The following is a 15,905-nucleotide window of genomic DNA, read 5'->3' as shown; positions in this document are numbered from 1 at the left end:
CCGGCCTCTTCCTCACACCCTGGATGCTTTTCAGTCACAAATTCTTTAATAACAATTCATTAGGAGCTTCTTATTCTTTTGGTGTGAAATTAATAAAACTTTTATGTGCTTGAGCTTGGTGACCGAGTGATTTATTTGGTGTTACAGCCCTCACATACTCTGTGATGACAGGAGTCCAGGGATATCAGCGGAGCTGCAGCTTCCCTCACTGCCTGGAAAGATGATTGATATCTAATCTTTTCCTTATCAGAAACAGTTGGTTTTAAGGTCTTCAGATCCCCCAACAGTGGATCAAAGATTAGCAGTAGTGAGTTTCTCCTATAAGGTCCCTGAGGACCAATTCATTGGGGGAATCAGTATTCTTCAGTGCTTTCGCTTTCAGGGCACTCCCAGGCCTAGAATTGTGTCACAGCCCTGCCGGGAATAACTCCCTATATCTTTCTTATCTACCTCAGGAAATTGATGAGGCTAGTCTCTAAATGATCACAGGATATTCCTATGTCTGATGAAAAAGGATTTGATCAGTGTTTTCTTCTTTGGGTAGATTTATTTGTCGCTTGAACTTACTGACTCATAGAGCTCATTCACCTAGCGTCCATCTTGAACGGCCGCAGGCCATGCCCCCTTCAGGATTTTGCTATATGAAGTAAAGGCAGTGCCATACTGGCACTAGGATGCTGTATCCCAAGCAATGCCCAGGGTTCATTAACCAATGCACCCTGCATTTTAAGCTGTTGGGTCAATCGTTTTCTTCAGATCAGTCCAAAGTGGTGTTTCTGATTTTGCACCTTGGTGGAGAATCTGTCTCCTGGGTCTGTACCTTGTCGGAAAAAAAAATGACCAAATTACTACTGACCTCTTAGAATTGCTGGAGAGTTTTTGAGGAACTGACGCAGGTCATCTCGACTGCACCCTTTTGAATTACGATGGAATGATCAGGCACTGGCGGACACCTTTTTGGGAAGGTTTTATCTAAGAGAACCAATGATGTACTGGCTGGTCTTGATATACGTACTACCCTGGATGATCTTATCTCCTTTGCCATATGTTCCAGGAATGTTCCAAGGAAGTCTTCTGTGTGAAGAAAGCTATCCGCCTGGCTCCATCCTTCCAAAGGCCATTTGATTCCCAGGTTCCTATTTCCGCTCCTGTTCCTGAGCCTACAAAAGTAATCAGTATCAAAACATCTGATCTACATTGTGAAAATCTCCAAATCGTGGTACTGTGTTTAGGAGCAGAGCACCTTGTCCAAACCTGTCCTTTGAAGCCGGAAACCTATTACCTGGAATTGGAAGGAGGTATTACCCTCGGCAAAAGCAAGCCTTCTTCCTATTCCTCGTTCCAGTCCATGTCTGCATCGTTTGGAGACGTTCAGCTCCCTTAGACGGCTCATCTTGACTCCAGTTCTATTGGGAATTTTGTTCAGCGAGCTGTGGTGGAGAGTTATCAGATACCGATTCGACACCTTCTAAAGGTCTTGTTGGTGTCATGCGTGGATGGAATGCTCCTGTCCGAACCCAGATGCTTCATTCCTGGGCAAGTGGAATTATGCATGGGAGATAAACATTCGGACTTTCTTGTGCTTCCAAACGTGTCTTTTTTCTAGGTCTGCCTAGCTCCATGCTCTTGAGTCTGTTCTTGCAAATTACGATCCTTATCCATTTAGTTTAACATTGCAATGGCCTTCTGTTCAGAGAAGAATCCTTCAGATCCATTAAACATTGTAAATATATTAGGAGAGTAATTATGACCTGAAAGATTTCTATCCTTATCAAAAAAATGCCAGGGACAAAATTTAAGCCCCTGTCCAGGACATTAATCTGCTCAACTGATAAAACTGTGGGTGTCAAAACTAAAATATTACGTCACGTCAAAGCCTACAGATGCTTAGTGCGCAGCATAACAAAAGGGTAACAACGGAAATGGTAAAAAAGGAAAGCCCTGATGATGAGGAGAGGGGACCTCCTGCAACTCGCATGAGTCTGTACTCTACGCTCCCTAACATCTTTTTATGGGTCCTCCCCCACCCGACGTCATCACGTGCCTAGACCTTCGCTCGCCCTGATCTCATCATGGCTAGTGAGAAGGCCGACGAAAACAGTAGTCTCACCACTGCACTAATACAACACAAGGTAAAGGAGACAAAGGGAAAATAGACACAAAAAGGAAAAACATTTCAAACTCTTCCAATGCAGCTAAACATCACAGCTGCAATAGTCAGAACTCCTCAGCTTCATCCAGAGATAGGCTCCTTCCATAAAGGTCAGCATAAAATGAGAAGCTATAACTGGTGTCAGATGGTAAGATGCATGAATTTTTCTAACAAAGGGGAATGGTCACAAAAGAGATGAACCTGAGATTAAGGCTACAAAGGACAGCCAGAATGGAAAGAGTCCTTAACTCCTACAGCACTAAAAAAAAAGTAGATTCACTCAAATCAAGTTGTAGACCTGTGAACAACCGGTGCTGTGACCTTCTGATCCCAGAGTCGCCAGAGGTCTCAGAGCGGGACACACTCATCACACATTATCCATAAATTCCTTCATATTCAAGTTCATTTTTTCTTGTTCCGTATTGGAGATCTTGTTATATCCTTCTTATTGGTTCTCCTTCCTCCTCTTTATTTTCTGAATTCCAAAATTCTCTGAATGACGTATTAGAATGAACATTTTCTCTTATATAATCACTTAAATTCTCAGGATTACAGTCTGAAGATTCCAGATCTGTAGATCTTTGCAGCGTCCGTGCAATAGTTATTGTGAGGGATTTTCTATAAGATTTACTTCTGTGAAAGAAGGTGTTTGCCCGACATTGCGCTATGAGCCAAATGTCTATCATGGTGCAGAGAAAGGCGGCAATCGATGTCCCCTAGAAGTGGGACTCCTGGGACAAACAGGGGACAAATTTGGAGTGGGAAAATGTGTGATCAGTGTTGGACAGAAATAAACTCCATTTTAGTATAGGTTATTACTTATGTTGTGCTCTGATCTGGAGGAACAGGAATTGTGAGCACTTTGGGAATGTCACAGAATGGATTGATAAAGGTATAACTAGATTGTCCCCATTATTAGAGGAATGTGATATGTACATTGTGTAATGTTCAGCAGAGATTTGGGTAACAGAAGAATGACTTTCACTATCTGCAATTATTATTCTACTTGATAAAGGATAAAAATAAATGATATTCACTGATAAAGGGGAGAATAGATCAATAGAGAATTAATCAATAGATGTAAGGGGAAGGGAAATTCAGAGTTGTCACAATTTTATGGATCATTGTTGGATATTTGGCTGACATCATCCACTTGTTACACGCCTGTCCCGTGTCTGGGATCTGCTCCCTTCCCCCGCTCTGATAAACTTTCCTGTGCTCCACGTTGGGCTTTGTAAGTAGCCGGACACGCTCCATGTGCTGAGCTTAACTGGCCTATATAAGGCTACCAAGATACACCCCTGTGTCCTGAAAAAAACAACAAAGAGCCAGCACCAGTGTGCACTAAGGCATCAAATATTCCAAACTGCATTATAAAAATTTTTTTTTTGAGATTTTTGGCAAAAAATTGCAATTTCTTGAGCTGCTTCGCCACGTCACGGCAAATCTCATTTGAAGCAGTCCTACACTAAAATATTTTTATAAAATGTGCCATGCGGCCTCACATATAAATAGCAGAACTGCTCTCAGCAGCACTCACCTGTCTATTGCAGTCCCGTACCCATGACTGAGTCATGGCTGTGGGCGGGACAGGTCCAAGCAAATGCTGCATGAAGTATATATATAGCCTGTGGACAAAGCCTGATGACCCAGTGTGAACAGTCACCAACCGCCAAAATCCAGACAGATGGAATACATCCCAAATTGGGGTGCATAGCAAGGTGGAGGTCAACCACCGACCAATTCAACAAAAAAACAACAAAGAGCCAGCACCAATGTGCACTAAGGCATCAAATATTCCAAACTGCATTATAAAAATTTTTTTTTTTGAGATTTTTGGCAAAAAATTGCAATTTCTTGAGCTGCTTCGCCACGTCACGGCAAATCTCATTTGAAGCAGTCCTACACTAAAATATTTTTATAAAATGTGCCATGCGGCCTCACATATAAATAGCAGAACTGCTCTCAGCAGCACTCACCTGGTCTATTGCAGTCCCGTACCCATGACTGAGTCATGGCTGTGGGCGGGACAGGTCCAAGCAAATGCTGCATGAAGTATATATATAGCCTGTGGACAAAGCCTGATGACCCAGTGTGAACAGTCACCAAACGCCAAAATCTATACAGATGGAATACATCCCAAATTGGGGTGCATAGCAAGGTGGAGGTCAACCACCGACCAATTCAACAAAAAAACAACAAAGAGCCAGCACCAATGTGCACTAAGGCATCAAATATTCCAAACTGCATTATAAAAATTTTTTTTTTTTTTTGAGATTTTTGGCAAAAAATTGCAATTTCTTGAGCTGCTTCGCCACGTCACGGCAAATCTCATTTGAAGCAGTCCTACACTAAAATATTTTTATAAAATGTGCCATGCGGCCTCACATATAAATAGCAGAACTGCTCTCAGCAGCACTCACCTGGTCTATTGCAGTCCCGTACCCATGACTGAGTCATGGCTGTGGGCGGGACAGGTCCAAGCAAATGCTGCATGAAGTATATATATAGCCTGTGGACAAAGCCTGATGACCCAGTGTGAACAGTCACCAAACGCCAAAATCTATACAGATGGAATACATCCCAAATTGGGGTGCATAGCAAGGTGGAGGTCAACCACCGACCAATTCAACAAAAAAACAACAAAGAGCCAGCACCAATGTGCACTAAGGCATCAAATATTCCAAACTGCATTATAAAAATTTTTTTTTGAGATTTTTGGCAAAAAATTGCAATTTCTTGAGCTGCTTCGCCACGTCACGGCAAATCTCATTTGAAGCAGTCCTACACTAAAATATTTTTATAAAATGTGCCATGCGGCCTCACATATAAATAGCAGAACTGCTCTCAGCAGCACTCACCTGGTCTATTGCAGTCCCGTACCCATGACTGAGTCATGGCTGTGGGCGGGACAGGTCCAAGCAAATGCTGCATGAAGTATATATATAGCCTGTGGACAAAGCCTGATGACCCAATGTGAACAGTCACCAAACGCCAAAATCTATACAGATGGAATACATCCCAAATTGGGGTGCATAGCAAGGTGGAGGTCAACCACCGACCAATTCAACAAAAAAACAACAAAGAGCCAGCACCAATGTGCACTAAGGCCTGGTATTAGGACTATTAGTCTGTGCACAGCGACCTGTCTGCAGCCTCCAGAACATCTCCAGACTATCTGTGGCCTCCAGCACCTCAGCTACCAATCTGCCTGTGGCTTCCAGTATGTCTGCCCCTGTCTGAGGTCTCCAGGACGTCTGCGGCTTCCAATACCTCAGTTACCTGTCTGCCTGTGGTGTCAGTACCTCTGCAACCTGTCTGCAGTCTTCAGGACTTCTGCTGTATGCCTGTGACTGGTAGTGCCTCTGCTGCTCGCCCCAGGTTTTCCAGGATATCTGCTCCATGTCCGTCCACGGCTTTCAGTCTCCTGTCTGCCTACAGCCTCCATTACCTCACTGTGACCCCCTGACAGAAAACCGAGACCATGGCTCCCAATACCTCAGTTACCTGTCTGCCTGTGGGTGTCAGTACCTCTGCAGCCTGTCTGCAGTCTTCAGGTCTTCTGCTGTGTGTACGCACGCGGCTCCGCTCCGTACACCTCGTACACACGCGGCTCTGCTCCGTACACCTCGTACACACACGGCTCTGCTCCGTACACCTCGTACACACACGGCTCTGCTCCGTACACCTCGTACACACACGGCTCTGCTCCGTACACCTCGTACACACACGGCTCTGCTCCGTACACCTCGTACACACACGGCTCTGCTCCGTACACCTCGTACACACACGGCTCCGCTCCGTACACCTCGTACACACACGGCTCCGCTCCGTACGCCTCGTACACACGCGGCTTTGCTCCGCACACCTCGTACACACGCGGCTCTGCTCCCTACACCTCGCACACACGCGGCTCTGCACCGCACACCTCGTACACACACGGCTCTGCTCAGTACACCTCGTACACACACGGCTCCGCTCCGTACACCTCGTACACACGCGGCTCCGCTCCGTACACCTCGTACACACACGGCTCTGCACCGCACACCTCGTACACACACGGCTCTGCTCCGTAAACCTTGTACACACACGGCTCCGCTCCGTACACCTCGTACACACACGGCTCCGCTCCGTACACCTCGTACACACACGGCTCCGCTCCGTACACCTCGTACACAATACGGCTCCGCTCCGTACACCTCGTACACACACGGCTCCGCTCCGTACACCTCGTACACACACGGCTAAGCTCCGTACACCTCGTACACACACGGCTCCGCTCCGTACACCTCGTACACACACGGCTCTGCTCCGTACACCTCGTACACACACGGCTCTGCTCCGTACACCTCGTACACACACGGCTCTGCTCCGTACACCTCGTACACACACGGCTCCGCTCCGTACGCCTCGTACACACGCGGCTTTGCTCCGCACACCTCGTACACACGCGGCTCTGCTCCCTACACCTCGCACACACGCGGCTCTGCACCGCACACCTCGTACACACACGGCTCTGCTCAGTACACCTCGTACACACACGGCTCCGCTCCGTACACCTCGTACACACGCGGCTCCGCTCCGTACACCTCGTACACACACGGCTCTGCACCGCACACCTCGTACACACACGGCTCTGCTCCGTAAACCTTGTACACACACGGCTCCGCTCCGTACACCTCGTACACACACGGCTCCGCTCCGTACACCTCGTACACACACGGCTCCGCTCCGTACACCTCGTACACAATACGGCTCCGCTCCGTACACCTCGTACACACACGGCTCCGCTCCGTACACCTCGTACACACACGGCTAAGCTCCGTACACCTCGTACACACACGGCTCCGCTCCGTACACCTCGTACACACACGGCTAAGCTCCGTACACCTCGTACACACACGTGACTCCGCTCCGTACACCTCGTACACACACGGCTCCGCTCCGTACACCTCGTACACACACGGCTCTGCTACATCCACACTGTAAACCCCTCCTGACCCCACACATAAACTTCCCCTCATCCAGCACCATGACAACCAGCACAGCAGAGTCCTGCATACACTGAGGAGCTGATCATGTGACCCCTGACTCCTCCCCTCCATGTGACATCATCACAGGTCCTGTAAGCACAGAGCAGCCATATATCTAGTGTGCGGCTCTGCAGGTGGAGGTAGGTGCAGGGTATTATATATCTAGTGTGCGGCTCTGCAGGTGGAGGTAGGTGCAGGGTATTATATATCTAGTGTGCGGCTCTGCAGGTGGAGGTAGGTGCAGGGTATTATATATCTAGTGTGCGGCTCTGCAGGTGGAGGTAGGTGCAGGGTATTATATATCTGTGTGCGGCTCTGCAGGTGGAGGTAGGTGCAGGGTATTATATATCTAGTGTGCGGCTCTGCAGGTGGAGGTAGGTGCAGGGTATTATATATCTAGTGTGCGGCTCTGCAGGTGGAGGTAGGTGCAGGGTATTATATATCTAGTGTGCGGCTCTGCAGGTGGAGGTAGGTGCAGGGTATTATATATCTAGTGTGCGGCTCTGCAGGTGGAGGTAGGTGCAGGGTATTATATATCTAGTGTGCGGCTCTGCAGGTGGAGGTAGGTGCAGGTTATTATATATCTAGTGTGCGGCTCTGCAGGTGGAGGTAGGTGCAGGGTATTATATATCTAGTGTGCGGCTCTGCAGGTGGAGGTAGGTGCAGGGTATTATATATCTAGTGTGCGGCTCTGCAGGTAGAGGCAGGTGCAGGGTATTATATATCTAGTGTGCGGCTCTGCAGGTGGAGGTAGGTGCAGGGTATTATATATCTAGTGTGCGGCTCTGCAGGTGGAGGTAGGTGCAGGGTATTATATATCTAGTGTGCGGCTCTGCAGGTGGAGGTAGGTGCAGGGTATTATATATCTAGTGTGCGGCTCTGCAGGTGGAGGTAGGTGCAGGGTATTATATATCTAGTGTGCGGCTCTGCAGGTAGAGGCAGGTGCAGGGTATTATATATCTAGTGTGCGGCTCTGCAGGTGGAGGTAGGTGCAGGGTATTATATATCTAGTGTGCGGCTCTGCAGGTGGAGGTAGGTGCAGGGTATTATATATCTAGTGTGCGGCTCTGCAGGTGGAGGTAGGTGCAGGGTATTATATATCTAGTGTGCGGCTCTGCAGGTGGAGGTAGGTGCAGGGTATTATATATCTAGTGTGCGGCTCTGCAGGTGGAGGAAGGTGCAGGGTATTATATATCTAGTGTGCGGCTCTGCAGGTGGAGGTAGGTGCAGGGTATTATATATCTAGTGTGCGGCTCTGCAGGAGGAGGTAGGTGCAGGGTATTATATATCTAGTGTGCGGCTCTGCAGGAGGAGGTAGGTGCAGGGTATTATATATCTAGTGTGCGGCTCTGCAGGTGGAGGTAGGTGCAGGGTATTATATATCTAGTGTGCGGCTCTGCAGGTGGAGGTAGGTGCAGGGTATTATATATCTAGTGTGCGGCTCTGCAGGAGGAGGTAGGTGCAGGGTATTATATATCTAGTGTGCGGCTCTGCAGGTGGAGGTAGGTGCAGGGTATTATATATCTAGTGTGCGGCTCTGCAGGTGGAGGTAGGTGCAGGTTATTATATATCTAGTGTGCGGCTCTGCAGGTGGAGGTAGGTGCAGGGTATTATATATCTAGTGTGCGGCTCTGCAGGTGGAGGTAGGTGCAGGGTATTATATATCTAGTGTGCGGCTCTGCAGGTGGAGGTAGGTGCAGGGTATTATATATCTAGTGTGCGGCTCTGCAGGTGGAGGTAGGTGCAGGGTATTATATATCTAGTGTGCGGCTCTGCAGGTGGAGGTAGGTGCAGGGTATTATATATCTAGTGTGCGGCTCTGCAGGAGGAGGTAGGTGCAGGGTATTATATATCTAGTGTGCGGCTCTGCAGGTGGAGGTAGGTGCAGGGTATTATATATCTAGTGTGCGGCTCTGCAGGTGGAGGTAGGTGCAGGGTATTATATATCTAGTGTGCGGCTCTGCAGGTGGAGGTAGGTGCAGGGTATTATATATCTAGTGTGCGGCTCTGCAGGTGGAGGTAGGTGCAGGGTATTATATATCTAGTGTGCGGCTCTGCAGGTGGAGGTAGGTGCAGGGTATTATATATCTAGTGTGCGGCTCTGCAGGTGGAGGTAGGTGCAGGGTATTATATATCTAGTGTGCGGCTCTGCAGGAGGAGGTAGGTGCAGGGTATTATATATCTAGTGTGCGGCTCTGCAGGTGGAGGTAGGTGCAGGGTATTATATATCTAGTGTGCGGCTCTGCAGGTGGAGGTAGGTGCAGGGTATTATATATCTAGTGTGCGGCTCTGCAGGTGGAGGTAGGTGCAGGGTATTATATATCTAGTGTGCGGCTCTGCAGGTGGAGGTAGGTGCAGGGTATTATATATCTAGTGTGCGGCTCTGCAGGTGGAGGTAGGTGCAGGGTATTATATATCTAGTGTGCGGCTCTGCAGGTGGAGGTAGGTGCAGGGTATTATATATCTAGTGTGCGGCTCTGCAGGTGGAGGTAGGTGCAGGTTATTATATATCTAGTGTGCGGCTCTGCAGGTGGAGGTAGGTGCAGGGTATTATATATCTAGTGTGCGGCTCTGCAGGTGGAGGTAGGTGCAGGGTATTATATATCTAGTGTGCGGCTCTGCAGGTGGAGGTAGGTGCAGGGTATTATATATCTAGTGTGCGGCTCTGCAGGTGGAGGTAGGTGCAGGGTATTATATATTTAGTGTGCGGCTCTGCAGGTGGAGGTAGGTGCAGGGTATTATATATCTAGTGTGCGGCTCTGCAGGTGGAGGTAGGTGCAGGGTATTATATATCTAGTGTGCGGCTCTGCAGGTGGAGGTAGGTGCAGGTTATTATATATCTAGTGTGCGGCTCTGCAGGTGGAGGTAGGTGCAGGGTATTATATATCTAGTGTGCGGCTCTGCAGGTGGAGGTAGGTGCAGGGTATTATATATCTAGTGTGCGGCTCTGCAGGTGGAGGTAGGTGCAGGGTATTATATATCTAGTGTGCGGCTCTGCAGGTGGAGGTAGGTGCAGGTTATTATATATCTAGTGTGCGGCTCTGCAGGTGGAGGTAGGTGCAGGGTATTATATATCTGGTGTGCGGCTCTGCAGGTGGAGGTAGGTGCAGGGTATTATATATCTAGTGTACGGCTCTGCAGGTGGAGGTAGGTGCAGGTTATTATATATCTAGTGTGCGGCTCTGCAGGTGGAGGTAGGTGCAGGGTATTATATATCTAGTGTGCGGCTCTGCAGGTGGAGGTAGGTGCAGGTTATTATATATCTAGTGTGCGGCTCTGCAGGTGGAGGTAGGTGCAGGGTATTATATATCTAGTGTGCGGCTCTGCAGGTGGAGGTAGGTGCAGGGTATTATATATCTAGTGTGCGGCTCTGCAGGTGGAGGTAGGTGCAGGGTATTATATATCTAGTGTGCGGCTCTGCAGGTGGAGGTAGGTGCAGGGTATTATATATCTAGTGTGCGGCTCTGCAGGTGGAGGTAGGTGCAGGGTCTCTGTTATTTTGGGGTCATAATCATTAACATTAACCCCTTCATGTCCAGTTCCAGACCAGTTTACTCTGGTTCTTGATCAGGCACATATTCATATTAGAAAGGGGAGGAGCCAGCACTGCTTGATCAGACATGTCAGATGGGAGATAAATCCCCTCCCCCGGTCCCCCCGTCTGGCCAAAGTGCCCCCCATTTCGCCTCCTCATACTGATCATCTAAGATGGTGGCCGCATGCTGCATTCATCCTCCTCCTCTGATTTCTGTCACATGTGACATGTCAGATCTGACAGAAGCGTCCTCCCCAGGTCCAGCTAAGTCACCCCCTGTCACTCCCCGGTCCTCCCCCGGTCTCCTGATACCAGCTGCTGCTCCGTCCTCGCGATCCCTACTCATCCTCTGAAAACTATCGGCCACATGCGCAGAGCGGTTCTAACCCCAGGGCTTGAGGAGACATTACACAGCTGGTATCAACCCCATTTATTACCCTGTTTGCCACCGCACCAGGGCAACGGGATGAGCCAGAGTGAAGTGCCAGGATTGGTACATCTCATGGATGCGCCACTGCTGGGACGGCTGCAGCCTGCTATTTTTAGGCTGAGAAGGGCCAAATAACCATGGCCCTTCCCACCCTGAGAATACCAGACGCCAGCTGTCATCTTCACCTTAGCTGGTGATCCAATTTGGGGGATCCCATGTTTTTTTTTTTTTTTTATTATTTATCAATAATTTTAAAAAAACAGCGTGGGGTGCCCTCTGTTTTGGATTACCAGCCAAGGTGAAGCTGCCAACTGTGATCTGCAGGCTTCAGCCATCTGCTTTACCCTAGCTGGCTATCAAAAATGGGGGGAACGCACATAGGTTTTTTTTAATTATTATTTTTTTGCCTAAATATAAGGTAAACACCCTTCACTGCCACATGAAAGCCGCTAAAGGGTGCCAGCTTAGATTATGCTGGGGGCTGGGACATTATATATGTGTTAGCCCAAAAAGCTAGGATGGATGGATAGACAATGTGTCCACGATCAGTGTTTGCAGCGTTTTGGACACAGTCTTTTCGCTGCGTCCAAAATGCTGCGCTGTGCAGTACAAGCGCAATGGAAGGATTTTTGGAAATCTCCTGCCCACTGTGCTTGTTTTTTCCTTAGCATAAACTGACCTGCAGCGCGGCTTCCTGAGCCTCAGGATGTCAATTTATGCTGTGGAGACGAAAGTTTCGTCCAAAGGGAAAATAGAGCTAAAGTCCTCAGCAGCCTGAACCTGGATCGTGGGCCCGGGCAGCTGCGTTCTCCAGTGGACAATACTCGCATCTCTGCACGAAAGCTGATATTGCGTTCTAGACACAGTGTCACCTGGTCGTGGGCACACAGCCTAAAAGTGAGAAATTTAGCACCACAGCAACATTTTTGTGAAGTACCTGTGGGTTCAAAATGCTCACTATACCCCCGAATGAAATTCCTGAGGGTCTAGTTTTCAAAATGGGGTCATTTGTGGGGGTTTCTGCTGTATAGGTACCTTAGGGGTCCTGAAAATGTGACATGGTGCCCGCAATTTTTTTAAATTTTTCCAAACTTCACATGGTGCTCCTTCTGTTATGAGCCCTCCCGTTTGTCCAAACAGAGGTTTTTAGCCACATGTGGGGTATCACTGCGCTCATAAGAAATTGGATTACAAACTGTGCCATCCACATTTTGGTGTTGCAGCTTGAAAAAGTGAGAAATTTGGTGCAAAAGCAACATTTTTGTGGAAAAAAAAAAGGAAAATTTTCATTATGACGACCTAAGTTTATTAAATTCTATAAAGTACCTGTGGGTTCAAAATGCTCAATATATCCCTGGGTAAAATCTTTGAGGTATCTGTGTACTCAGGAAAAACTGCACAATAAATTGTATGGTGCATTTTTTCCTGTTTCCCTTGTGAATAAAGAGCTTTGATATCACTTTGATGCCCATTTTATACCAGTTTGAAACTTTTTTTCGCTGCTTTTAAGTGTATTCACATCAGGGCTCCGCACTGAATTGTATTTTATTATTGTGATTTTTTTTAATGTTTGTTCTTAAACCTGTAAAAAAAAAACCCCAAAAATAAAAACCTAAAAAAAAAATAAACCAACTTCAGCCTCGAATAAGAAACCAACTTCAGCATTGTGTCTGATGTCGAGTGATATCAGTTTGAAAATAAGGGAAATGTCTGTTATTACCACACATATACCCTGCCCCCCACATTGACTGACAGCCGCTGAGCATTGGAACCTGCTGTCAGTCAGTGTCGAGAGCGCGGTATACTGAGCGGTGACTAGAACTGCAGCGGTGCCACCCCTATGACTGAAAGCTGGACGCCGTCTCAATATATGTCTATGATCACATTTACATATTTCATAGCTATTTAGTAACACTTCTTATTTTGTATATATGGCTGTTTTTTACCTGGTCGGGGCTAATAACAGAGATTTGGATTGACAGTGGCATTTTCCTATATGTCACACATTTGGAAGGGGGCGTGGGGGAGGTTAGTTCAGTTTATTTTTATTTTCATCTTCCTTCCCTTGTGACAGGGGGCTGATATAATGACTCAGCGGTGACCATATCCTCTGTATATGGGGGAGGAGGTACCGTCAGCGCTTTCTACCCTGTTTCCTCGAAAATAAGACGTACCCTGAAAATAAGCACTAGTAGGATTTTTGGGAGTTTTTTTGAGAATACTCATATAAAATATAAGCCCTAATTCAAAAATACACCTTGGTTGTGGTTCCATAATGAATTGTCCAAACATCTAAAAAAGTTAAAGAATACAGCCGGAGTTTTATCAAAGAAGGCAGACACCACCAAAAGAAAGCAAATATCCCCCCAAAAAAATAATTGCACTCCCCAGGCCCCAAACCATTACAGTTGGCAAGTACCGATGGTGGATGGGCTCTCACACAGAGATCTGTGTCACTGTCAGGTCCCTCATCATTCCCGCTGCATTGCACCGCAGAGCTGTGTATACAGTGACAGAGAAGGCAGAGGCAGTAATAAACCGTCTGTGCCTTATGTAGAGATGGATGGATTTCCTCTCCGTTGATACATGATTGTGGGTAACTGTGCGGCTCTTTTATTTTTCCACCCACATTGCCGTATAAAGGATAGCTCTTTTTTTGGGTTTTTTTTTTATGACTCATAGGTTTTAATTTTACCATAAAATTTACTGGAAATTAAGTAAAAATTCCAAGTGCTGTGAAATGGTGAAAAAAAAGTAATTCCATCATTGTTTTTACTCCATTCACGATGTGCTGGAAGTGAGCGGTCAGTGTGATTCTCCAGGTCAGTGTGATTACGGCAATATCAGACATTTATTATTATCTCAGTGGTGACTAGAGATGAGCGGACCCGTGGACGTTCGGCTTCTGCTGGTCCAGCTGAACATTTGTAAAGATCGGTTCTGGACTTGGACTTGACCTGAACTTTATTTGAAGTCACTGATTGGCAGTTCGGGTCTCCGCCCACATGCAGCCATAAACAGATCACTTCCGGGGGAGGGCGGGTTTTTTCCGTTTTATTTCTTGGAGCACAATACATCTGATCACACGAGAGCGGTTTCCATACGTAAAGCTCCCGAACCCAAAACTGAACTTTGCTATCTTGGAAAAGTCTGAGTTTATAACGAAAACCAAACTCCAGGTTCACTCATCTCTAGTAGTGAATAAAAATAAGAGTTTTGTAAAAAAAAAAAAAAAAACAAAAAGATCGGTTTTGTCTCCATTTTCCGACATCAGAATTGAGTGAGGACTTGTTTTTTTGCTTGATGAGCCGACGTTTTCATTGATACCATTTTAGGTGCAACTTCATTTCATGTAGAAAATTTTTTTACGGCCCAAATGATATCGTCCCTTCATTATTATCTCGATTAATGTTACATATCGGCTCCTCTCCTTCCCATTCAGGTCCTTATAATATCGGATCCTCTCAGTGGAGATCTTTTATAGAAGAGAATTCCCCTGATTGCCCCGTGAAGGATGGATATGGCCAGGGACAAGATGGCGGAGAGGATATTCCACCTCACCCTAGAGATCCTCTTCCGGCTTACTGGAGAGGTGAGAGATTCTGATGACGTCACATTACATCATTCTTATCTATGGGAATAACAGATGGACAGAACTGGAGAGGTGAGGACTCTGGAAATGTCTGGAGTGAGATTTATTACTGTGTCTCTCCATAACCAGGATTACACAGTAGTGAAGAAGACCTCTAGTGAGCGCTGTCAGGCCCCTGTGTCTGAGGGATGGGGAAGACCCCTGAGCCCAATCACGGGGCCTCCACCTCACCCCCCGATACATGAGGACATCAATGAGCAGAAGATCCTGGAACTCACCTACAAGATGATTGAGCTGCTGACTGGAGAGGTGACACTGCTGGGAATGCTGGGACATTATACAGTAACGCTATGAAGGGATCGGGGGGTGACGGTATCATTGTATGTGTCAGGTTCCTATAAGGTGTCAGGACGTCACCGTCTATTTCTCCATGGAGGAGTGGGAGTATTTAGAAGGACACAAAGATCTGTACAAGGACGTCATGATGGAGGTTCCCCAGCCCCTCACATCACCAGGTAATAGACAGGACTAAATACACACGGCCTATAATTATCTGTATGTAAGGAATGAATTCAGTCCCTGTATGTGTCTCCTCCAGGTCTATCCAGTAAGAGGACAACACCCAGAGAGATGTCCCCGTCCTCTTCTCCCACAGGACTGTAAACAAGAAGATCCCGATGTTCCTCAGGATCATCAGGGTAGATGGAGAGAAGGTGCCATGAAATCTCCCTATGATGTGTAGACGGCTGTGAAGGTCTTGTGCTCAGTCTTGTTTTATCCTCCAGTATTATATGTTTTATACTTGTGTAATGAGAGCTGTGGAGATGGCAGGATTAGAGCTGATCATAGATTTGACGTCTCCATCTAGCTGTGACTTTTGGATCACTATTATCCACGTTTTCTATACTGAGCACTTACATCAGGGTTTTGACACCAGGTTATCGGACAGAGAGGTCACCCCTATCCCATGGGTCAGAAGGTCGCAGCGCACGCCAGCACTAGTTGGATCTTCTTTGCCTTCCATGTAGCTGTGCAGACTATCCTTGTGCTGGTGCTGCTAGGGTTAAGTAGACTCTTGTGTCTTTCTTGGCTTACCATCCTGAGATGTCTCAGCTGTTCTGATTTTTGCACTCCCCCAGTACTCACCACTTTTACCTCAGTAG

The 15,905-nt window shown here is 47.1% G+C and overlaps 1 protein-coding gene across 1 annotated transcript; it reads left to right on the top strand.

The window, feature by feature from the left end:
• The first annotated feature begins 14,685 nt into the window (after positions 1-14,685).
• Positions 14,686-15,274, top strand: LOC142260459 (gastrula zinc finger protein XlCGF66.1-like). Its single transcript, XM_075331931.1, has 3 exons — positions 14,686-14,742; positions 14,872-15,051; positions 15,134-15,274. The coding sequence occupies exons 1-3, from the start codon at positions 14,686-14,688 to the stop codon at positions 15,272-15,274; spliced, it is 378 nt and encodes a 125-aa protein (XP_075188046.1).
• Positions 15,275-15,905: the final 631 nt, after the last annotated feature.

The sequence above is a fragment of the Anomaloglossus baeobatrachus genome, unplaced genomic scaffold (genome assembly GCF_048569485.1).
Source record: "Anomaloglossus baeobatrachus isolate aAnoBae1 unplaced genomic scaffold, aAnoBae1.hap1 Scaffold_109, whole genome shotgun sequence".
Classification (NCBI taxonomy): Eukaryota; Metazoa; Chordata; class Amphibia; order Anura; family Aromobatidae; genus Anomaloglossus; species Anomaloglossus baeobatrachus.
Note: the sequence above shows the minus strand (reverse complement) of the source record. Positions and strands in the feature narration are given on the sequence as shown.

Coding starts and splice junctions, on each gene's coding strand:
- LOC142260459 (XM_075331931.1), top strand. CDS start 14,686: ATGGCGGAGAGGATATTCCACCTCACCCTAGAGATCCTCTTCCGGCTT. Junction 14,743..14,871: donor TCTTCCGGCTTACTGGAGAG/GTGAGAGATTCT, acceptor CTCCATAACCAG/GATTACACAGTAGTGAAGAA. Junction 15,052..15,133: donor TTGAGCTGCTGACTGGAGAG/GTGACACTGCTG, acceptor TGTATGTGTCAG/GTTCCTATAAGGTGTCAGGA.